The sequence below is a fragment of the Lutjanus erythropterus genome, chromosome 8, assembly GCF_056507025.1.
Source record: "Lutjanus erythropterus isolate fLutEry1 chromosome 8, fLutEry1.hap2, whole genome shotgun sequence".
Taxonomy (NCBI): domain Eukaryota; kingdom Metazoa; phylum Chordata; class Actinopteri; order Lutjaniformes; family Lutjanidae; genus Lutjanus; species Lutjanus erythropterus.
The window spans coordinates 25054272-25077127 of record NC_139324.1 but is presented as its reverse complement, the minus strand read 5'-3'; the positions used below and the strand labels follow the sequence as shown (position 1 = coordinate 25077127).

At 38.9% G+C, this 22856-nt stretch overlaps 2 protein-coding genes across 2 annotated transcripts in view; one reads left to right on the top strand and one right to left on the bottom strand.

Annotated features, from left to right (window-relative positions):
- Positions 1–9063: 9063 nt before the first annotated feature.
- On the bottom strand, positions 9064–18462 carry fancb (FA complementation group B). The gene is made up of 8 exons (XM_084725012.1): positions 17551–18462; positions 16442–16588; positions 16273–16362; positions 15233–15361; positions 13974–14146; positions 11608–12032; positions 11287–11527; positions 9064–9825 (listed from the first exon to the last, which is right to left on the bottom strand). The coding sequence occupies exons 1-8, from the start codon at positions 18460–18462 to the stop codon at positions 9408–9410; spliced, it is 2535 nt and encodes an 844-aa protein (XP_084581138.1). The 3' UTR covers positions 9064–9407.
- The window catches only part of mospd2 (motile sperm domain containing 2), a 23069-nt gene continuing 18584 nt past the window's right edge, over positions 18372–22856 (top strand). The window contains exons 1-6 of the mRNA XM_084725013.1: positions 18372–18484; positions 19362–19564; positions 19666–19723; positions 20144–20299; positions 22083–22169; positions 22284–22438. Of these exons, the coding sequence (XP_084581139.1) occupies positions 19532–19564; positions 19666–19723; positions 20144–20299; positions 22083–22169; positions 22284–22438 (489 nt within the window). The 5' untranslated portion in view covers positions 18372–18484; positions 19362–19531. The remainder of the gene's footprint in view (positions 18485–19361; positions 19565–19665; positions 19724–20143; positions 20300–22082; positions 22170–22283; positions 22439–22856) is intronic.

The following is a 22856-nucleotide window of genomic DNA, read 5'->3' as shown; positions in this document are numbered from 1 at the left end:
GTTGAACAGTAAAATAAGCAGATGTCTGAGAGCACAAACAGCGAGCCGGAGAGAAACTAAACTTCAAACCACAGAGATTCCCAGAGGTGTTTCCTTGCCCACAGAGTCTTATGAACCCACACAGACCAGCAGGTCCGTCCTCCCTCCCTTCAGCCTTCCCTTCATTCAAAGCAGGACCAGAGCAAACTACTCTACCTTGTGTTTACATTTTCACATTCAGTATTTATTGGTAACACAAACTGGCATTAGCTGCTTGGACTGCTGCTTGTGAAGCATAAATTACCTCAATGGATATTCAGTATCACAGCAACCAAAGCGTCTCAGCTGACATGACGCTGCGCCTCCAAAGCGCTCTCATACGCTTCCAGATGAGTATTTTCAGAAGAGCATTGGGCGTTTTCAGCTGGCCTTTAGACCCTTATTAGACTTTATTGGAGAATAATTAGGGACACATTTTAGCAGAACTGTACAGTAAACTAAAGTGAAATCACATATCTGCTACTTGAGACACACTTTCTTTGGCTGATCTCATTTGGCAAAGTGGCAAAGACTGATGCCAACGTCTTGGATCAAATCACATTATCTGCCTACAGCATTACAATAAATCTCTGCAGTCACCCATAGACAATATATTCCTCTACCTCCATCATTTTGGATTTTACTTGGTAGATATGGTTCACATATTGATTTTAAACAGAAGAAAAGCAGATATGTGATTTCACTTTAGTTTGTAGTACAGTTCTGTTGTAATGTGGCTCAAATTACCCTCTAATAAATTCTGAAAACTGTATAATACTGTTAAATAAAGAACTTGTTATTTCTAGTTTTTGTCTAATTCGATACAAGTTGCGGCCTGTTACATCTTGTTAGTGTACTGTAAAATAAAGATTAAACCATTTATATAATAATTTATTTCACAGGCTAGATTCATAAAAGTATATCGGCCAATTTTGAGCAAGTGTATAGGTAAGCCTACAAACTGTGAACATGCACTGCATTACTCAATGTTGTCATATGCCCACGTCCACATGCATTCATTTATATTCCAGGTAAATACTCCAGGTATCTTAGATATGGTTTTAGAGTTTGAGACTGTTTTTTTGTAGATTTAGTCTGATGAAATATTTATTGTAATGGAAGAAAGTTTATGTTTATTAAAAAAAAAAGCTTTCTGTATACTTCTTCAACCTACGCTGTGGACTGTTTCCCTTCACTTGGCATGTTTGTCACTGGACGGTGGTGTTATGTTTTAAGATGGATTCAGCAGTGAAGGACACATCTGCATAACATTAAGTTACAGAGCAGCTAACGGTCCTCACACTCCTGATATACTGTGGTGAAGAACTCCTTTCTTGAATGCTATTCCTGACAAAGGTTATTTACTGGTCTGTACATCAATAAAATTGACTGTGCACCGTATTTACCTTATTTCCACTTCTCCTGTCATACATAAGGTAGTGTTTTGTTTTATATTTTTTATGCGTTTGTGGATGAGATTACACTCAATATTGCTTTCTTCTCATATGAAACGGACGCCTTTCAGGAAAAAACAACTGACAAAATAAGGCACCGGTACATGAAAACGCTTTTTGTGCCCGGTTGAAGATCAGATCAAAGAAAACCACAAACGCGGTCTCTTCTCCTCACCGATCCCATAAGTCAGGGTGATGACACACGCCATGGATCGCTGGGTGGCCTGGGGTGACACAGATATGATCTGACAGTGGGTTTCCATTAATGCATGATAATGGACTTCACACTGTAGTGTAGAGAGTCGATCAGCTGGAGCTTACCTAGCAGCTGAATGGAAAACAATGGTGTGGTGTTCAGAAAATAGAGGACTATGTATTGGATATTGGATATCTTAACAAAAATATAAATGCAACACTTCTGCAACACAAAAGGTTTATATCTCCCACATTTTGTTCACAAATTTGTTAGAATTTGTATTTGAGCAGCAAACAGTTGCAATTTCTTTAATTTTTTAAAAAATTTCATTAACAATCAAAAGCAACATGTTCTGGTGAAAATAAAACCACAATATTGGTTCTGAGTTTTCTATGTAACCTTACCAAAAAACTTCAAGGATTTCAAATTTATTTGTAAATGAAGATGTGCATATGGGGGATATTCCACAATTTTTTCTGGAGCTCAAACTCAAATTTATAAATTATAAAAGTACACACAGCATTCATAAATGTCAAAAACACTGACAATTACTTTGTTCCTTTCAGTACCTGTGACAATTTTTTTTTTAAAAATCGGTTGTTTATATTTTTGTTGAGTGTATATACAGGCTAATAAAAATGTTACTTAAAGTTTCCACCTGTTGTTATTGCATGTGCGCTCTGACAAAAGTCATTTATATCCCAAATATATCATCCTTAAAGTGAGATGGTAGTGACATGAGCTCTTGATATACAGATGGATATTCTGCAATTACATTACGCTACTAATAATTCTATTTATAACCATACTGTGTGTAATGATCCATCAGACTTCTATTTGTCTTAAATATGAACACATGGCCTGTGGTGAGGTTACTGAGGAGGCTGCATGAATCATCTGACTACCTTTTTTTAATGCTCAGCATACAGGGATTATAAACTAATCAATAATACTAATCCTCAGATGGAAATACTGTACCACCCATTTCACCAGCACAGCCTCGCATCCATTATTATTGCTGTTTGAATATACAAGGAAGCAAGAGGCCTTCATGCAATCGATTCAGTGTGACGGCATATGAAAGGAAAATTATGTGCAGCTTATAATTGTGTATAAGAGGGAAACAACTTTCCATCATTCATTAAGGTTTAGGGAGGCTGCTTTGTGAGCTCTGAGAGAGAGAGAGGGGCAAGAAATGAGGGTTACCATAGCAACTGCACAGTAATTGAGATGGCCAGTGTGAGAGAAAAGCGGGAAATTAATGGACTTAAGAAAGCTGGTGCATGGTTTTGCCAAAAGTGTCTCTTATGCCTGATACTACAGCAAATTAAACATTAATTTCTTCTGTGGTAATAATAAAAGCAGCAGCAAAATATGCTATTTTCAGAGGATTATGCTTCCACAGCAATCTGCAAACTACAAAACAGGCTCTGTGTGTGTGCGTGTGTGAAGGACAGTCCAAGTTATGTATGGGATATCTGCCTCACGAATGCTGTGCCAAAATGTGGTACAGTGTGACACGAGACACTCCAGCAACAGACATGTTGTTGGTTGGTGTGAGGTCGTCTGCAGGCTGGTAGTATTGATCTCCTCTCATTTCAACCCACTGTCTATGAAATCACTCTGAAAACTGCTCCACGACATTTAAAACAAACTTCAGAGGTCATTTTAAAATGCAGCAGCATCTGCAAACCACATCTGAAACATGTCCACGACAACTCAATCTGCCGAAGTAGCATGGGATGAGATTACATGCTTTAGAAACAAAGTAATTGGACCTTGTGTAATTTTTTGACTATGTAATAAGCAAAAGGTGCAATAATCAATAGATACTAGTTTTTACAGCTTGTTACTTCTTTCAGTCATATAATATTTGCTGAGATGCCCTTAAACAATTGAGTTTTTAGGTATGTGTAAACATTAAAGTTGTAATCCTTACAATTCCAGTGGTTGATTTGGTGACTCAGCAAATGCGGTCTCCAATCTGGGGACAGCAAAACAAGCTACTGTCATTCTAAAAATGAAATCCAGCAATAATTTTCCATCATTCTGTGAGCAACCGTGATCTGGTTTTATGCTGCACATGGCATGAATCTGCAGACAGCAAAAGTGAAAGGAGTTGTTTACCTCACTAAGACGCTGCAGCTGTGCAGCCTGTTGCCTGCAGATCCTCATCTAACAGCTCACTGTGGCTGCTCCTGCTTGCTCCATTGCTCCCTGCAATATTTCAGACTTATCCACCTTGACCACTGTCTTGCTTTGTACACGTATTTTTGATTAACAGAAATGGTAAGTGCTAATCTCACTGACAAATACACTGCATTTCCTGTCAGTTTTAACCTTTTAATGTGAAGCTGCAGCAGGAATTTTTGATTTGCATTTGCAGTAACTTTTCAGAAAAGTTTGCCACAGACACCCAATTTGTAATACTGCAAATAATAATAAAGTATAAATATTGCAAGACTTTCATTAATGAGCCAATAGGTTCAATCACCACTGTGTTATCTCATTTGACAATAGTGACTTAACAAATCTATTTAAATGAAAATTTGTTACTTTAAGATTGGATTTTGCCAGCTCACAGGGATTTTCTCTTTTTGACCTTACCTGACATGTGTGCTCTTTGCATACAGATTCATGTACACCGCTGCGCTGTGTGTGTGGGCGGTGCAGATAAAATCAATGGCCTCTGACTTTGTTTGGTTGACCCACTGAGCTCCAGAGTGCAGAGAAGAGGAAACCCTCTGACCCCGATCAATAACAGGCGACTGCAGGCAAAGACCAGACCAGTGCACTCATCACAGGGCATCAATACAACTTAGCTTAGCAGCACCATTCATCATTATGGATGTCTGAACGTGATATTGTTATTAAAGGCAAAAATCTGTTATTCAAGTGTAAATAGAAGGGTCAGCCCAAGTTAAGTCTGGCTAATTTAATGAGAGATCCACTCGATGACTGTGGCTTCGAGGAATCCCTGCTCAGTATCCATGGTAACTGATACCACTGAACTAGCCTGCTTCATGGCAGGATAACTATCAAGCTTAACTTAGCTGTGTGTCAGAGAATCCCTGATGGGCAGACACAAAAGTTAAGAAAATCATGTCTTTTCAGGTCATTTTTCACTGGAGTGAACCTTTTTATTTAAATTTTAAAAATGTTTAGTTTACGAAAATAAAAGTGTGCCAAAGTTGTTCTGAAGTTACGTATTCGTTCACTCATTTTGTTCAAGCTGTGAAGTCCAAACCATGACTTTCTGCTGTGGTTAAGTGCATACTTCTCCAGCTAATCTCGCATACTACTGAACCAATCAGCCTCTTATTTTTTTTGGTGTACATCCCGGACTGTATGCTGAAGATCCTCTAATATTCACAATTTCTGAACAATCTTTTTTTTAATGCGTCATCCCATTTGTGTGAACAAGTTTTTACGAAAGCCTTCAAGGAATTTCTTCAAACTTGGCACAAATGTCCACTTGGACTTGAGGATGAACTGATTAGATTTTAGTGGTCAAAGCTCACTGTGACCTCACATTCATCCCATGCTTGTGAAGGCGATTCCCTGAGGAACGCTTGGAGGGAGTTTCTTCAAATCTGATACAAACGTCCACTTGACTCACGGATGAGCTGCTTCGATTTTGGCAGTGAAAGGTCTCTGTGACTTCACAAAATACGTGACCAGAACTTAAGAATTCATAGACTAATTATGACTTAATTTCACACAAATGTCATTGGATGGACATTGGATATTCCACCGGGGCACATGAGATGAGTGACAAGTGAAAGGAGGCGGGACTATGCAGACTGAGCAGTGTATACATCAACTTGTTATTAGAGAAAAGAGGGCGAGAAAGTGCAACTGGTATGTGAGTATCAAAACTGAGGAAAGTGAGTATAGAAAGCATTTCAATTGCTCACCATCAACACTAAACTAGTTACTTATAAATTATAAAATAAGTGTAATTGTGCTCTGTGACTGTAATATATATGTAATTAAATTAGTTACTAATCAAAATGTTGCTGATTACAAAGCAATTACATCCAAATATTGTTTTTGTGTTGCCTGGTGAAGGTCTTCTAACCAGTGTTTCTATTTTTTCCTGGCAGAAATGGGCTTCCATACTACAGTAGATGCACGATCCACAAAGATGTCAGAAGATGAAGGAATCTGTCAACTGACAATTTGCCTCCCAGTCATATTGATAATCTAGATGGAGTTTTGACTTTGGTTTCTCCATGTCTTTAGTTGTTTCATAAGAGCAGCAACATTATTCATGTACCAGGTTTTCAGTCTCTATTAAAGTGAGGGGACTTGAGCTGAAGCTAGAATCCCTGCAGCCTTCTCCCACCACTCAGAGTTAATAGAAGTTATCAGGCAATAATGGGATGACAAACCATATATTTTGCTCTGGGTGGCTGTCGAGGCTTTAAGGGAACACCAATAAAAATGAATTTTCGTTTTCACATGTGATCCGTTTACTGGTGTTATTTATTGTAAAAGATTCACAATTCTTCTTCGATGTTAGAAGTGACATGGGTGCAGCGTGTCTCGCAGCTGAGTAGAAGGTGGGGGGAGTTTGTCTGGGATTAAAAGAGAAAAAAAAAAAGAAGTTGAGCTATCTGAATCTAACAGCAGAAGATAACTGAGCTGCAAACAAGAGGGGCTTTATTTTCATTCATTCAACATGACAAAGGCAGATTTTGTACTTGTGTAACATATTAACCAAGAGCAGCATCCTGACAATGAAGCAGAGACATTAAAGATGTAAAAGAGAGTTTAGATCTCCACAGACTGAGCATTACTAACCACAATAAAAAAAAGAAGAAGTTGTGAGGTCTATATTCAGTTGAATACAACACAAAAGCAAGATATTTAATAGTCAAACTGATTAACTTTATTGTTTTTAGTAAATATAAACTCCTTTTGAATTTGATGCTGTTGGAGAACGTGCAGAATGTCTTGGCATTTTCTCGCTGAAATAAAGAGGGGCGTCCCTAAAAAAGACGTTGTCTGGATGGCATCATATGTTACTCCAAAACTAGGGATACTTTTTCATATCCAGTACAACTATAGATACTGCAGTCTGTATTAATACCTGTTAATGGATACAGTTTTCTTAACCTAGACGTTAAAAAAACTCATGCTCAAAATGTGAAACAAATATTCTACTACCATAAAGGAGGGAACACTTAGCCACCAACATGACTCAGTTATACTGCTGCCACATGCTGCTTCTTTTTATTAAAACTTTTTCACACCATTTTTTACATTAAACTAAATTTCATCTGTTACTTGTGACAATTTCTTTATGGCATGTCGCTCAAAGTTTAGCTAAACAATTTACATAATGGATCATATTGGTTGTATTGGATTTATCCCCCCCTCCCCCAATATCCGATCCAGTGACTTTGGCCAGTATCAGCCGATGGATCGACTCATCCCTATCCAAAACCTGTATGCATCTTCCAGCAATGATATTATTGATTGTAGATGGTGAAACCCCTAAGGTCCTTGCAATTGTGTGTTTAGAAATGTTGTTCTTTAACTGTTGGAACATTTGCTCACGTAGTTTTTCACAAAGTGATAAACTTCGCCACATGAATGAGCCCTTTGAGGATGCACCTCTTATACCTAATCATGTTATCAATTAACAGGTGTTTTTTGAGAACTTCCCCAGTCTTTTGTCGCTCCTGTCCCAACTTTTTTGAAACATGTTGCAGTCAACAAATTCAGAATGAGTCTATATTTACATAAAACATTACAGTTGATCAGTTTGAACCTTAAATATCTTGTCTTTGTACTGTATTCAATTAAATACAAGTTGAAAAGGGATTTTCAAATCATTACTTTGTTTTTATTCACATTTTAAACTCAACCTTTTGGGAATTGGGGTTTGTACAAACACATGGAGCAGCTCCCAGAACAAACAAAATGCACATCCTCATTTATCAGTCCCTACTGGGAGAAAAAAAGAAAAAATCTCACCAGCAAGTTTAACAAACACCACTGGTCAAGCTGCAACAGAACTTATGTATCCAGTGAAGTCGAGGTCCTTTAAAGTAGGCTTTGATGTTTACTTGGACGAATTGTGTTTTAACTAGCAGTGCTGACAGGCTGAGCAGCATCACAGGAGAAACAGCATCCAAGGACTTTTTTCTTATTTGCATCGTTTCACAGGAAAATAACCGAACCATGAGAGGGGAAGTAGCACTAAAAGCTTTCAGTCAACTTCCAGCCACTGAGCAGATGTACATAACCCCTTGCTGTACCCTCATTTGTTGTCTTTCTTCACAACACAAACAGTTTCTCAGAAGGATGAAAAGAGGTCTCCATCTCTTACTGAAGAGCACACAACAGCAGCAGCAGCAGACATTAAAGAGTGTTTTTGAACACAGAGGGTCTAAAGGGACATGAACAGAAGAATAAGCAGAGAGCTGTATCACATCAGTATCAGATTAAGGCTGTGAAACCCAGGAGGTGATCCAATGGAAATGGGCTGAGGCTCCACACAGCAACAGACACTAGGCAGATATAAACCCCAAGAGGCTGTCTGTGAGAGAGCAGACACACACACACACACACACACACACACACACACAGCTCAGCACAGGCATAAGCAAGCCAGCAACGGGGGGAAGCTCACAGTATAGGTGAAACGTGCAGTGCATAAATGATAAACTGTCCTTTTAGTGATTACACTTGACGCCATAGCACTAATAAAGAGGGTCTTTTCTCATTAAAGGGATAGTCTGGATTATTTACTGTGGGGTTACATGAGGCACAATCGATAGTCAGTGTATTACCTTACATTAGATGCTGTTCGGCACAATGTCAGTTTGGGGAAACAGAGGAGAGAACCAGCACAAAAGCTAAGCAATGCATTGCTGTGGACAGGGTCTGCAACAAAATGCATTTTAGCCACTTAAAAACAACAAAAAAATAATTTAAAAAATCAATATCAGTTTGAGTGCACTACCTTGCTGTCAGACAGCTTACATTATATGAGCAAAACATTTCTCTTACTCCAAACAAACCAACCTCCGCAGGTGAAATCAGCTATTTTACAGGAGTTGCTGGTCTACTGCCTTGATCTGTTTGTTTGTTTGTGTTAATGTTTGACTTTGGTGAATCTGAACGATCCTTTTAAAACAAGTATACACTATATGTACAATATTTTCACTGCTCTACCTTGCTGTCAGACAGCCTTTTCGGGCAGGAAACCACAGTTATATAAAGCAAATTTTGCTCTATCCAAAGCAACCAGACTATATAAGAAAAAACAATAATTTTCCCATACAGTACATTTGGTCAAAGGGTTAGTTCAGGTTCACCAAAGTCACACAGTAACACAAACAAACAAGCAGATCAAGGCAGTGGTAGACCAGCATCTGTAAAACTACTGATTTCACCCATGGAATTTGTTTTGTTTTGGAGAGAGTGATATTTAGCTTACATGCAGGTGGTTTCCCTTGTAAAAGGCTGTGTGACAAGAAGGTAGAGGGGTGAAAATATTCTACATGTAGCGTGCAAAAATACCTTCTGTTGCAGACCCTGTCCACACTGGTGCCCCTCTCTGTTTCTCCAAACTGGGGGCATGTCGACCAGCATTTACTGACCATTGATAAGCACCTCATAAACCAAATTAAATAATCTGAACTATCCATTTAATGCTACCAGCTTGTCCAGGAAACACAGTCTTAGTGATGGGATTTTCAAATCTCCACCACATGTGCAGCATATTAGCTGAGCAAAGTTCTCTGTGTCTCTAAGAGAGCTGCCAAATCTCCATCGAGCTGCACTTTGGACATGTTCTGGGTCAGCCTACGATGCATCCCCACATCCACCAGGGGGCTCAGCCTCATCCTGCTCCTCTCCACGTCCTGCTGCCACACCTCCCTACACCTCTGGAGCCCCTTTACAGAGGCTGGCTCAGGGGTCTCCTCGTGTCCAAGGCTCTTCCTCTTCTCCTCCTCCTCCTCCTCTCCTTCACATAGCAGCAATGACACACAGTCTTTGAGTGACACCACCTCTTTCTCCAAAGCCAAAGAAAACATTTGAGCTGCACCCTGTCCTCTTGTATGTTTAACAGGCTGGATGGAGCAGGACACGGGGAGGTAAGCCAAGAGAGAATCCAGGAACTGGAACATCTGTAACTGGCTGCAAAAGAACAACAGAGACACAACGTACATGTTATTATAGAGAATACATATGTTGTGATAAAGTGAAACATAGCTGTTGATGATTTTGATGTCTTGTTTTATCATTTCTGCCATTTCTCAGCTGCCTCACACCCACCTACCTGATCAGATATTACTTTTTTGCAGGTTGTGTCATTTTAAGTGCTGTTTGCCACAGAATCCTAATCACTTTAATATTCAGTGGAATATCACACTGATGTGAATCCTCATCCACTTGAAAGCTTTGTCAACTTTGAATCCATTAATAGAAATTGAGCAGTGCCCACTTCTACTTGTGGAGCTACTTTCCTCAGTTCTTTTAAATAACACTGAATAATTCAGGAGAGTCCCTGGTTGTAGAGTGTAATCCAGTACACAGAGCAGTGATATCACAGCTTGCAAATAAATAGAAATCTCTCTTAGACAAATTACTCTGTGTTTTTCTGACTTAACATGACTTTCAAATTAGAAGCATATCAAATTTCAAATCATGCAAACCAAATGATGTTGTTCATAAAAACAAAACACGAAATGGCATTAAGACAATAGAATATAAAAGGTCAAATTAAGACCCGTTAAAGAGGCACTCTGTGCAGTTTTTGACCTTTCTAAGTGTGTTCCTGTTGTGTTTGCTCTGTTGCACAAGTTTTCTGGCCTCCACATTGGAGATGCTTTGCTTTGGGGGCAATGCTCCTTTCTTAGAACAACTTTCCCACTTTATCTGTGATATTCTTCCAGGGAAACATAATATTTCATCATATGGAGAACTGGGAGCCAAGCAGCTGATTGCAAATAGTGGATGCATGGCATTTGCATGAGCGTTTATTTTGTGCTCCAAAAACAAACATTTCCATGCACATATAAGTGAATGAGGCCCAGTGGGTAAGTAACACTACATGTAAACAGAGGGTTTAACTTGAACGTGAAATTTACATAATTTTACTTTATGAGCTGATAACAGGTTTAACTAGGGATGAAATGATAATCAGATTCCCAATAAGCTGCAATAAAATTCCTGAAGATCAATATTGCTGTTTCAAATCTTAGTTATCATGATAACTGTTTGATTACCACGCTTTTACAGACTCAGGGTAAATACTGTCCAGCATCAATCAAAGTTAGCAAGAGACTCCGAAATGTAGGCACAGCAGCAACGTGGGTTTGTTTTGCGTCAATGAAAACACTGACGTCACAGAGGTCATGATGCCATTTTGACTTGATCGAGGTTGGTGAAATGATTTCAGTGTGTGTCAGTAGTTTTTGAACATTTTAACACTTCGGTGATAATGATAATCATGATAGCTTTGGTCACTATAATAGTGACATGAAATTTTCATACTGTTTCCTCTCCAATCTTTGTACTATACAAACTATCACCACCTACAATTCTGAGGTCAGTCATACCGCCTGCTTACAAGTATCTGTAAATAAGTTGATTTACCTGGAGTGGACAGACAGTTCCCCCTGGAAAGGGGTTATCTGTTGCCAGTGCAGCAGCATGAGAGCAGATGGTCCTGAAGAATTTAACAGTAGATACTGAGGGCTCACTTCTATCCTCTTAAAACCCACTCTTTTCTGAATCCAGCCGTCTATATCGCCTAAGCTGTGATCAGGAGAGTCGATGTGGAAGACCCAGCGGTCCAGCACAGCCATCAGACTCAGCAGGTCCTCTTTAACCTCATCTGACCACAAAAGGAAGACAATAATGAACATACGTGTGTCAAAACGTTAATGTCATGTAATAGGCATTTGTGATTTTTACCTGTTTTGAGTTCAGGGTTTTTCAGCAGTCGGGTTTGGAAATCACTGCGGATGTCTAAAACAACTTGACCACAGTGCAGGACAGCCGGTGTTGGGTTGCTCACGAGGGCAAAAGCATCTTGTCGCTGGACGTAATGGAGCATGACACAGCACTTGACACAGCCAGAGTTCAACAGAGGTGTCAGCCTGGTCACAGCAGTCACAGCCAGTCTGCATGTGTTGAGATCATTGGGTCTGCCGGCATTGTGCTGCCTGCTTCTTTTGGCTGCGGGCTCTGGGAACGTGGAGGCAGAGGAGGAGAAAGATGATGATGATGAGGAGCAGGGTGCAGGGAGCCAGAACACTTGGCTCTGGGTTTGGATGACTGCAGGCATTGAGCTCTGGCCCGTCTCTGTCAGGATGGATAAGCTCACACTGGCCACTGGTCTGTAACAAAAATAACACATCACTAACGATCAGATATCACATAGACAGTAGGTAATCAGACTGGAAATCAGATACAAGGTGTGTGAATAAATGTCTGTGACTGCTCGTGAACCAATTAACAACACTGATATCTCTGAGGCGGTGAAATTACATCAGCTGGACAAATGCACCAATTAAAACAACAATATACGGGCTCTTGTGGCAACCATGCCAAAAGCAATTTTCCTCCACATATTCTCAAATACAAAAAACAGGAGCAGGTGGATGGCAGAATCTGATCTTGCTCCTATAAAACGAGCTTGGGGAGTTATTAAAAATGCGTTGCCACGGTGACCACCTAGCCACCCTGCATCTGCCTTGGTGAAATTCAGATAAAGTCGGGGGCAATCATCCTTAATGAGTTAGTGCTTTTTGTTGGCACTGATGAGGTGTTACTGCCTCACTGATTTGATCTTGAAAAACAAGTTGAAATTTTATCTCACAGACTGTGACTTACTTGACATAATCTGTCCACCTCAACAAATGGCACCATAATGTTTCAGTTCTGACTAATCTAATCAGGCAGCAATGATACAGTCTGACACATGGACAGCAGTACTGTTATGAAGCCCTGATAGGCAAGTGACAAAAAAAAAAAAAATCTGATCTATTTTCTAAGTCTGATCTAAACTGTTTGCTCTCCTGTTTTTATGATTTAAGAACAGAGAGCTGAATTTCTGAAGCTCAACATAGCCAAGCTGTTATTGCACGAGCTGGCTTGACATAACCTAAAAGCTCAGAGAATGAGTATCACAGTGGTGGTTATAAACGTTCTTGTTCAGGCTCTGTGTGCTTTCACATGAAAAGGGACTTGTGGTGCATCATTTGACTTTCCCCTGAACAAAAAAAGCAAAACTGTTGTTGCAAATAAAGCCTGAAAGTGCAAATGCTGGCAGAAAATTACAAATCAATCTAATGTGCTCTTAATGTCCACCGTTTTTCCATGATGAATGCGATAGACTATTTTCTAATCTAAGTTCTGAGCAGAATTATTAGCAGCGTAAAACAGATTAAGCAGCAAAAGCTGCCTGGAGTTGCTTCATCATTCTTATAGGCCGAAGATATACTTGCTATTTAACCACACGTTCGCATGGATGTGTAGCATTAATCTCTGAGGATGTGCACAACCATTGCTCCAAATGGACGCAGGATACGTGAAGCAGCTTCGATGTGTGGGGATGTATAGAGCTGCATATGCAAACGCGTAGGAAAAAGCAAGTATATTTCTAGTCTTAGCATATGGATGATTTACTGTGTAACATTTTAAATGTCAACATGACATGAAGCAAAGGGGAAAAAATGTTCTCTGCATCACCAACTGATTGCATGTACCTTCCTGTGTTGACGCAATGTAAACACTTTGCTCTGCTGTAATTACATCTCACAGCTTTGTTTGGTAGCATTACTAATGTATATGAAGAACATCATCACATAAAAAAATAGTTAAAGAGTGGGACTTTTTACAGCTGATTTAATCTGAGACTCTGAACATAGCCTGCTGCTGACCAGGTTATGATTTTGGCATTAGTTACCACGGTGATCTAGTTCCTTACATTTCTTTCCTAAATGAAATAGGTAGGGGAAAAATGCCAGGATAATTTTTTAAGTTACTTTTTTTAATCTATGAAAACAGCTGAAAAAGAAACGTTTTGGCAGTGATTTTTTTCGTCACAATCATTTCTTTTGGTTAGTTTATTTTTGTAATACTTATTTTGGCCACAAGAGGCTGAAGTGCATCACAACCTCATGTTCTAAATACGACTAAAAGCATTCATGTTTGCTGCCAGGTGAGTTTTAATTTCTCGATGAACACTGCGCCAATATTTCGCAAGGCCGATACCTCAGTGCAAGACACAAGAAAATCTACAATCCACTTCAAATGAAAAACAAAATCATGTTTACTCTGAGCTGTCAGCAGTTAGTATCACTCCCACAACCAGTAGATCCTCAGCGATGCGATGCCACAGCTTGTCAACTTGAGGTTTTGAAGACACTGCTGGCATGTCTTGTGTCTTGTCATCCAAGGCCTCTTCCTTTGACTCATCATCACAGTCCCACAGAGCAATAAGGCCTTCCTGGACACAAAGTGCAAAGACTATAATCAGCAATGACAAGTGTGTGACAGCATTGACAGCAATAGCAGTTTCTGTCAGACGTTTCAATCTGAACAACAGCTCATTGGGTACACATAGAGTGGACTTTCTAAATGCTGTTTAAAAACAATGAGCTGCTGCAGGGATACTTCCTGTCAAAGTGCAGCAGTATTATGTCTAGGATGTGACATTTGCTTTTCAAAAAAGGTCTTCTAGGGCCATATACACTAGTTGCTGTTTGCATTTGTTGTATCAGTAAGGCCGGAGATATACTTGCTGTTTAACCATGCGTTTGCGTTCGCGTAGCGTTAATTTCTGGGGACACGCACAACCATCGCTCCAAATGGACGCAGGATACACGAAGCAGCCATGAAGCATAAGGATGCGTAGGGGTGCGTATGCGAATGCGTAGTTTAAAGCAAGTATATTTCCAGCATTAGGTAACGATTGCTGCATTGAGGCTTTCGAGGTAAAGACTAGGGGACACAGCACAACACAGCAAAACAGTCGTTTAAAAATCATATAAATATAAATTAAAAATTAAATGACACCACGAGCAAAAAAGCAGACAGACAAGGAAATGTGTGTGGCATTTTTTTTTTGTTTTTGTTTTTCCCTCCACAATATATTTTTGACTGTGGGTCAGGTATGTCATATACAGGATGATGAATTTGATGTTATTTTGAAGTGTTGCTGTTATATTACTGTTTTTCTCCGTGTACTTTTTCTATGTAAGTTATTCGATTGTTAGTTGTTCTTGAATGTTTATCACTCGGTGCGGTTTGAATGGTTAACCACACCTGCTGTCACAGAGCTTGTGAGTCTGTTGAGGTGTCTGATGTGTAAATATGGGTGTGGTTTCCACTGTTCAAACATTCTGACCTGATAAAGATCTAAGTGGAACCAAAATCTTGTGATTATTAAACCTTTGTGGCGTTGACTAAATAGCCCTACAGAGCAAAGGAAAATGGTCTATTTTTGATTTTGGGGTGAATTGTCCCTCTAATACCATAATGGGCTGTTTATTGCAGAAAATCACAGTTGTATATTTTCTTACATGAACGTTACCTGCTCAGGCTGTGCGACAGTTGGTTCTCTCTCTGAGACCACATCAGTCAGGGCTTGGACCGACTGCTGCAGAACTCTTTCCTTCACTCTCGCTTCTCTTTGAAGCTCCTGCAGCACGCTCAATCCACTCTAAATGAGACATCATATGTGACTGACAGTACATATTGGAAATTAAACATTCATTGAGTGTCACTATATGGCAAACGTATGCAAAACCTCAACCCCCAATTCCAAAGAAGTTGGGACGCTGCGTGAAATGTAAATAATAAGTAAGTAAGTAGAAACAGGATGTAAAACAGGACGTGATGATTTGTAAATTCTTTTCAACTTGTATTTAACTGAATACAGTGCAAGGACAAGATATTTAATATTCAAACTGCAACACAGGGGCAACAAAACATTGGGAAAGTAGTGGGATAAAAAAAAAGGAAAACGTTTGCTGTGGTCCACATTTCAGATTGTTTGTGGAAATCATGACATCCAGAATAAAGAGGAAAAGAACCCTCCAGACTGTTATCAGTGACGGTATAGGGCTGTGTTGGTACCCATGGGTAACTAGCAGATCTGATGGCTATAAATTATTTGATTTCAATCTTACTATTTGATTTTGGAGCAACATATTCTGCTATCCAGACAACGTCCCTGCTCATTTCAGCAAGATATTACCAAGACACATCCTTGCACATATTATAACAGTGGGATTCACAATAAAAGAGTTTGGGTGCTAGACTGTCCTGCCAGCAGTCCAGACCTGTTTCCCCTTGAAAATGTGTGGTGCACTATGAAGCACAAAATACAGCAACAGAGACCCCAGACTGTTGAGCACCTTTAGTCATATATCAAGCAAGAATGAGAAAGAATTTGACTTTCAAAGCTCCAACAATTAGTGTCCTCAGTTCCCAAACATTTAATGACTGTGAGATGATTTAACACAGCAAACATGCCCCTGACCTAATTTTTTTAAACATGTTGCAGGCATCAAAGTTAAAAATAATATAAAATATAACATAATAGTGAGGTAATGTTTTTTAAATGCTTACCTGTAGTCTGGATTCCAGTGCTTGAAGAGTGAGGAGATAGTTCTCTGATGGAGGAGGAGATATCTTTGGTGCTTCGTCATCCTGGCAACGCTAAAACATACATTTTCTAATAGTCACTCTGACTTCTGTCACAAATAAATAGCACCGTGATTAAAAAACGATGGCTTACAGTGTATGAAATGCCACAGAGGTCAGTGAGGAGGAATCTTTCCAATGGTTGTCCTTGATCCTCAAAAACCAGCAGCATCTGGTCTGTTCCACATCCCAAGAAGTCATCAGCGTGGACCGAGCTGACACCTGACCACTGAGAAGCTATCTGTAAAAAAACAAGTTGAACTTGGAAAGTCAATGAAATTATAACTATTAAAATACAGCCCATAAATCCTGAAACCTAATTTTACCAGTTATATATATATATTATAATATTTTGATGTTTTACTTAACTAAAAGTAGGAATATCACACTGTAAAAATAATCTGCTGCAAGTAAAAATCCTGTGTTCAAAATTTTAATTAAAACTACTAAGGAAAGAAAGAAAAGCAGCAAATTCTTACATTTAAGGAGCTGGAACAGCAAATGTTTGACACGTGAAAAATTAAACAACTGATTATCAAGCTAGTTGGCAACTAATTTTCTTTCAGTTCAATTAATTATTCAATTAATCACCTAATAGTTGCAGCTCTAGAATGGGATCTGTCATGTTATCTTAGTATACCTCATACTATATTATCAAGTATTATAAGTATAACATTATGATTAATGTTGTAATGATGGCAGGTTTAGTTACTTTTAACTACCATACTTTATATACATTACTTTTTGGTAGTTCAGCTCTTTTAAATGTGTTCAATCATTTTGGTCTAAAAAGTAACTAATAACTAAAGCTGTTAGATAAATGTAGTGGAGTAAAAAGAACAATATTTCATGTGAAATGTAGTATATCTTTTAGTATTCTATTCTTTTGTCTTATGATCCTTCTACTGTTTAGAATTTTTATTTATTGATTGATTTTAATTTATTTACCTTATCTTACCTATCCGTTTTTTATTTTTTATGAGTGCTCTTCTTATTTTAGTTCTTTATTTGATTCAGTTATTGCATTGGGTGTCTGTGTCTGTGTGTTGAGAGACAGTTTTTTTTTAGTTTATTGTATGAAAAGTGCTATACTAATAAGATCTGATTGATTAATTGATATAAAGTACCTCAAAATGGAAATACTCAAGTAAATCAAAATTATACTTAAGTACAATACTTTCCACCACTGATTTTTATACATACCTGAAATGTCTCCTTCCATACAGCACACACATGGCACTGGTGAAAGGATATGGCAAACAGGCAGCCACCTCTTCCTGTGTTGACCACCTGAATTTTCTCAGGTTGCTCAAAGGGGAGTTGACATATGTCTTTGAGGACGCCATTCTCAAAATAAACCAGCTGCTGATTGGAGGTTGCTGCAACCACAGTGGATTTCAGCACACCACCACCATCATCATCCTCATCCACTTCTTCAGCTGACAGCACCAGGATGCACCGTGTGACGCAAATGTAGGGATGTGGCAAAATCACAGAGCCATCAAACACATGTCCAGTATCAACAAAATAGCCCAGGGTTTGACTTGTGGACAGTTCTGATTGGTTTTGCAGTCCAAGAACAAATACCCGTCGTTTGAGGAGGGGAAGTTCTCCAAAAACAGCGTGGGACAGCTTGATGGGTATCTGTTTCACCTCTCCTGCCTGCAGAGATGTGTAGAAGATATTACCCGCGTGGCTCCATAACACTGTGGGGCCCCGCAGGATGGAGACACTCTCCCTCATTTCATGAGGCAGTTTAAACTCAATGCAGGGCTCCAGGCGGTTTGGGCTGCTCACTGTGAGGAGACTGTACTGGAAGCTTTCTCCTTTCTTCTTTGCCACTAAAACGCACGGTGTGGTGACTCTCTTCTGCACGTTTATGACACATTTGCATTTCACAATATCCACATGTGATGATCTTTTGCCGCTGATGACAGCTGCTCCATGTGATGCCTTCAGGAACTTCTTGTTCTCCCGTTCAAATGAGAGGCTGCAGAATACTAACTCTCTTCTTTCGCTGTCATTTGTGGCAGTGCAGTTAAATAAGATTATCTTTCCAGAGAAGGAAAGCCGGTGGGGATTTTGATACAAATCTCCTAAGAGCAAACTCTCCATTATGCAACAGAGAAGCTACCAGGTTAGGTCCCTACTTATTGACAGCTTGCGCTAACTTTTTTTTTTTTTTTGCTAGTTAGGAGCAGTCACTTTCACGACGGACATTTCATCAAGGCGCACGAATGGATGACAAGTTGTTAGACTTACTTGTGAACGAGAAATGTAGCCGTTTTAAACTTTTCGCAGCGGTTCACTCGTAGCGGCTCACCGGTGGTGGCTAGAAAGGAACCCAAGATTTGAGAAACTGTCGCGAGATGTGTACAGGTTGTTTCTTTATTGTGCACTTTGTACACACGAATTATGTTTTATAATGTGACAACGCTGTGATTAAAATCTGCAAATGGCTAGGGACATAAAAAAAAACATTTTGGTAGGGTCATTAAATCATCAATATTTGTGTTAAAATTATCACTCTCGCGAGACCTTTCGCGGGTCTGGGATTCCCTTCTGAGCATGACGCGGCGCGCCAACTGAAATTAAACGCTTCCTGTCAGACCAAGTGCATTGTGGGGGGTCGTGTCTTGAAGGGATCCCTTCATATGTGAAACTTTCGCGAGATTTGTTGGCACAGTTTTTCTGTTTTATCCGTCGTACTATCTAACTGATGTTGTATAACACGATAACACTGTAGCTAAAATCCGAGTAGATTGGGGACATAAAATACTTGTTTAGGGTTAAGGAAAGACTTTGGTTTGGCACACAAAGATCACTCTCGCGAGATATTTCGCGGGTCTAGGGTTCCCTTCTTGACATTGTGGGTGAGAGCTGGTAAACAGTAACGAGTTGACGACATTAAGCTACAGGGTTGCCGTATTTGAACAAATCAAGCGCACGAATGATTAAATAAACGCCTCTCTTGTGATCTTCAGTACAAGTGAACACTCCCTCTACTCTCATAGATCAAACAAACAACACGCGGAGAGGTGTGGCCACGGCAGGAGCCAAAATGGCATCGCCAGGACGCCAGTTTCAGACTTCGCACTGATTCCTCCAGCTAAACGTTAGCTAACCTAGCTAGCTAGCAAAAGAAGGAACTAACAGTGAGAAGGAAACTCGGGGACAGTTGAATATGGCTGAACTTGATCAACACGAAGGAGAGCAGGTAGGTATCGTTGACTACCGTTAGAGCGCAATTTGAGCTATTTAACAAATTGTTATGATGAAAAGAAAGACGTGTTTAACCTAAATGAACTATTTTGACAGGATCTGCAGAAGAAAATTGAGGAGACGAGACAGAGATTTAAGAATGAGTTCCTTCAAGGTAACAGTTATTATGGTTAAGCAGACATTAACTTTCTCCTTAGGAAGTAACTTGCTTTTGCATGCATTGTAGATTACTGTCAGCTACATAAATTCAGATATTGTATTTTACTTGTCCTCTACTAGTTATAGTTAGCCGTTACTTTACTTTGTCATGTTGATGTCATCATGACCTAAATGCTCAGATAAGCTCCAACAGATGACTAGCTAACGTTAGCTCTGTGTTACCACATGTACTAGTTTAGACTAATACAGCCTGTGGGTCTAACCTTATGGCCTGCAGGTGGACTTTATTTGAGTTCACAGCACAGTGTGATCTTTATGGATTTATAACAGCAACTTTTTGTGGGAAAGCAGTCTGGCTGGAAGTGAAACCCTGTATTTGATCTCATGTGATTCAGCATTTATGTCATGTTTATAGATTCAGCAGAAAAATATGACTCCAGAGATGTGGAGAGGCTTCAACAGGATGATGCCCTGGTTGAAGGCTACCTGACATGGAGACTTTATGTTGTGGATGATGCCTTGAAAATGATTGATGACAGTCTTCAGTGGAGAAAAGAGTTTGGTCTGAATGGTAAGAAGTAAGGTTATTAAAAGTATCTATATCACAGTACTTTTTCAGTACCATTTGTTAAAAATTCTACAGTATCCATCAATTACAGTATGGAAAGTACCAGAGTTATTAAAATTATTTTAACACTCTGTGATGACCTCAGTTCATATTAGGTTTTATTGTCCTGCCTTTTTTTTTTTTAAATAACAATATTGTATCAAAGATTAAAATTCTAGTATTGTGGAAGGTCTAGACAGAAGTCCCTCTGATTATCTAAAAGTAGGGCTGGGCATCGTTTTTGATACTAAACTGATACCAAAACAGTTTTTACTTTTGGAATTTCTCCTTATTTGACAAAAGATGTTCTCAGACTTTAAATATTGTAAAAACAGATGTAGTTGTCCAGAAACTTCCTAAATGAAATAGTGATTTACAGTTAAGTTACTAATCGAATCATAATTGATCATTCATTGTAGCTCAAGATTTAATTCATGAACTACATGATCAAAGAATAAGTGAACAAGATAAGAGTTTGCCCTGCCCTTCAGTACCAGCTTTTGTTACTTGTCAGTTGTCCATAGTTCGTCCTACAGGCACAATTCCAGTTTCAAAAAAATATTGAAGTTCAATATCCAGGCTACCTAAAAGTAGATGTGTTGACATTGCCATATTTAGATGTTTACAAGATTGCAACACAGATCAGTAGTTGTCTTTGTGCTGCACTGGGATGAACCCAGACAGAGTGTCATTGTGTGTTAAACACCCATATCACCATGCATAGGCTGCCCCTGAGAACAATCCCTACTGTTTCTGTTTTCTGAGGAACTTGATGTGTTTAGCTAATTCAATTTGTCACACAGTTGTTTTTAGGAAATCAGATTTATTCAAGTCATTAGTATCCGGGGCTGTACTTTGTTCTTTTAGTCATCTATTGACCAGAATTTATGACAAGTCAGGTTTTATTTATTTAGTTTGCTCACAGAGTTTCAGGTTTTATGGAAACTGGGATCCTCAACAAATAGATGCTGTGAAACTCTTAAATAATAGTGAGACACTTCCTCTAGAAATTCAGTGAAGTTCAGCTGTCCGGTCGTGGTTAACCTGCATGTATGTGTCATACAGTTTCAGTTGTTGTATTTCAGTTTTAGTTTTATTTTTTGCTCATGATGACTCATTTGCAGGAATAGAACAAGATGGTATTGCTGATGAAAATTATACAATTTATGAAAAGCCATGAAAATGTTCTAATGCAACATATTTTGTTTGTATGTGTCTAAGTTAAGGATTGAAAAAGTCTAGAACATTACAAACAACTTTACCCCTTTGCCTACAATGCCATGTTGTAATTCTAGTTTATTGTCAGATTCTAACAAACACCAGTGAACGACCTGCATGAGGAACTGCCACAACAGTATCTTCTTGTAAATCACAGTTAAAGATGTGTTTTTATTGAAAGGCGTTCTTATGCATTTTTTCTTTCAATTTTAATTTTTAACTATTGAGTTACACTGTACTTTATTCTCAATGTTGAATTTGGGTCTTACACTGCTTTATGTATTTCATATGTTTGATTTTACAAATTGTTGTTGTATTATTATCCTTGGTATTTTATTTATGATTTATAATCGTCCTTTGTTTTTAATGTTTTTAATTCCTCTTTTATTACCTGTTTACCTATACGTTACTGTGTATGTTTTTGTTGTTTTTATGTTTAAAGCACTTTGTAATGCTGGTTTTTTCGAAGTGCTATACAAATAAACGTATTTCTTGTTTTTATTCATGTGTGTCTTCCTGCTTGTTTCAGATCTCAGTGAAAGCACCATTCCCAGATGGATGTTTGAGACTGGTGCTGTTTACCTCCATGGCTACGACAAAGAGGGAAACAAGCTCTGTATGTACTTGCTCTCTGACAGACCTACAAAATTTTAATATCACTGAAATTCTATGCACATACAAAACTACTAGTAACCTAATTAATCATTTTAAATCATTTTTCTTTGTTAAGTCTGGTTCAAAGTAAAGCTACACGTGAAGGATGCAAAAACAATGTTGGACAAGAAGAAGTATGTTGCCTTCTGGCTGGAGCGGTATGCGAAGAAAGAACCTGGGATGCCACTCACTGTTGTGTTTGACATGTCAGAGTCTGGCCTCAGCAATATAGTAAGTCATGCTGATGTTATTTCAAACAAAATACTTTTTTTTTCCTTATGTGTCACTCTGTAACTCAGGTTTTAATCCAACTTCTTTTCTTGTAGTTATATTCAGGTCTCCAACAAAACATATGCTGCATTATCATACCCCCTCTGTTTTGTCAGAAAGGGACAATTTCCTTGCTGTGACTGTGATTTAAACACTGTTGAGTATCCTCATATTTCTTGCCGTTTGAGCTGTGGTCTTGCAGGGACTGATGCTCTTCAATGGTTTTACACTTAGGAGATTAAAGTAACCTTTAAATCCCGTTGGTCAACTCGAGTGGACTGCCTAATCCGTAAGACTCACTGTGTCGCAAGCGTTAGCTCCTTGATGAAGCTCTCTTTCAGCGAGTGTGTTTCATTGGCTGGGCTCTCTCCTGGAGAAA

Coding starts and splice junctions, on each gene's coding strand:
- fancb (XM_084725012.1), bottom strand. CDS start 18,462: ATGGAGAGTTTGCTCTTAGGAGATTTGTATCAAAATCCCCACCGGCTT. Junction 16,363..16,441: donor TCTGTGGCATTTCATACACT/GTAAGCCATCGT, acceptor TGTATGTTTTAG/CGTTGCCAGGATGACGAAGC. Junction 9,826..11,286: donor GAACTGTCTGTCCACTCCAG/GTAAATCAACTT, acceptor GTTCTTTTGCAG/CCAGTTACAGATGTTCCAGT.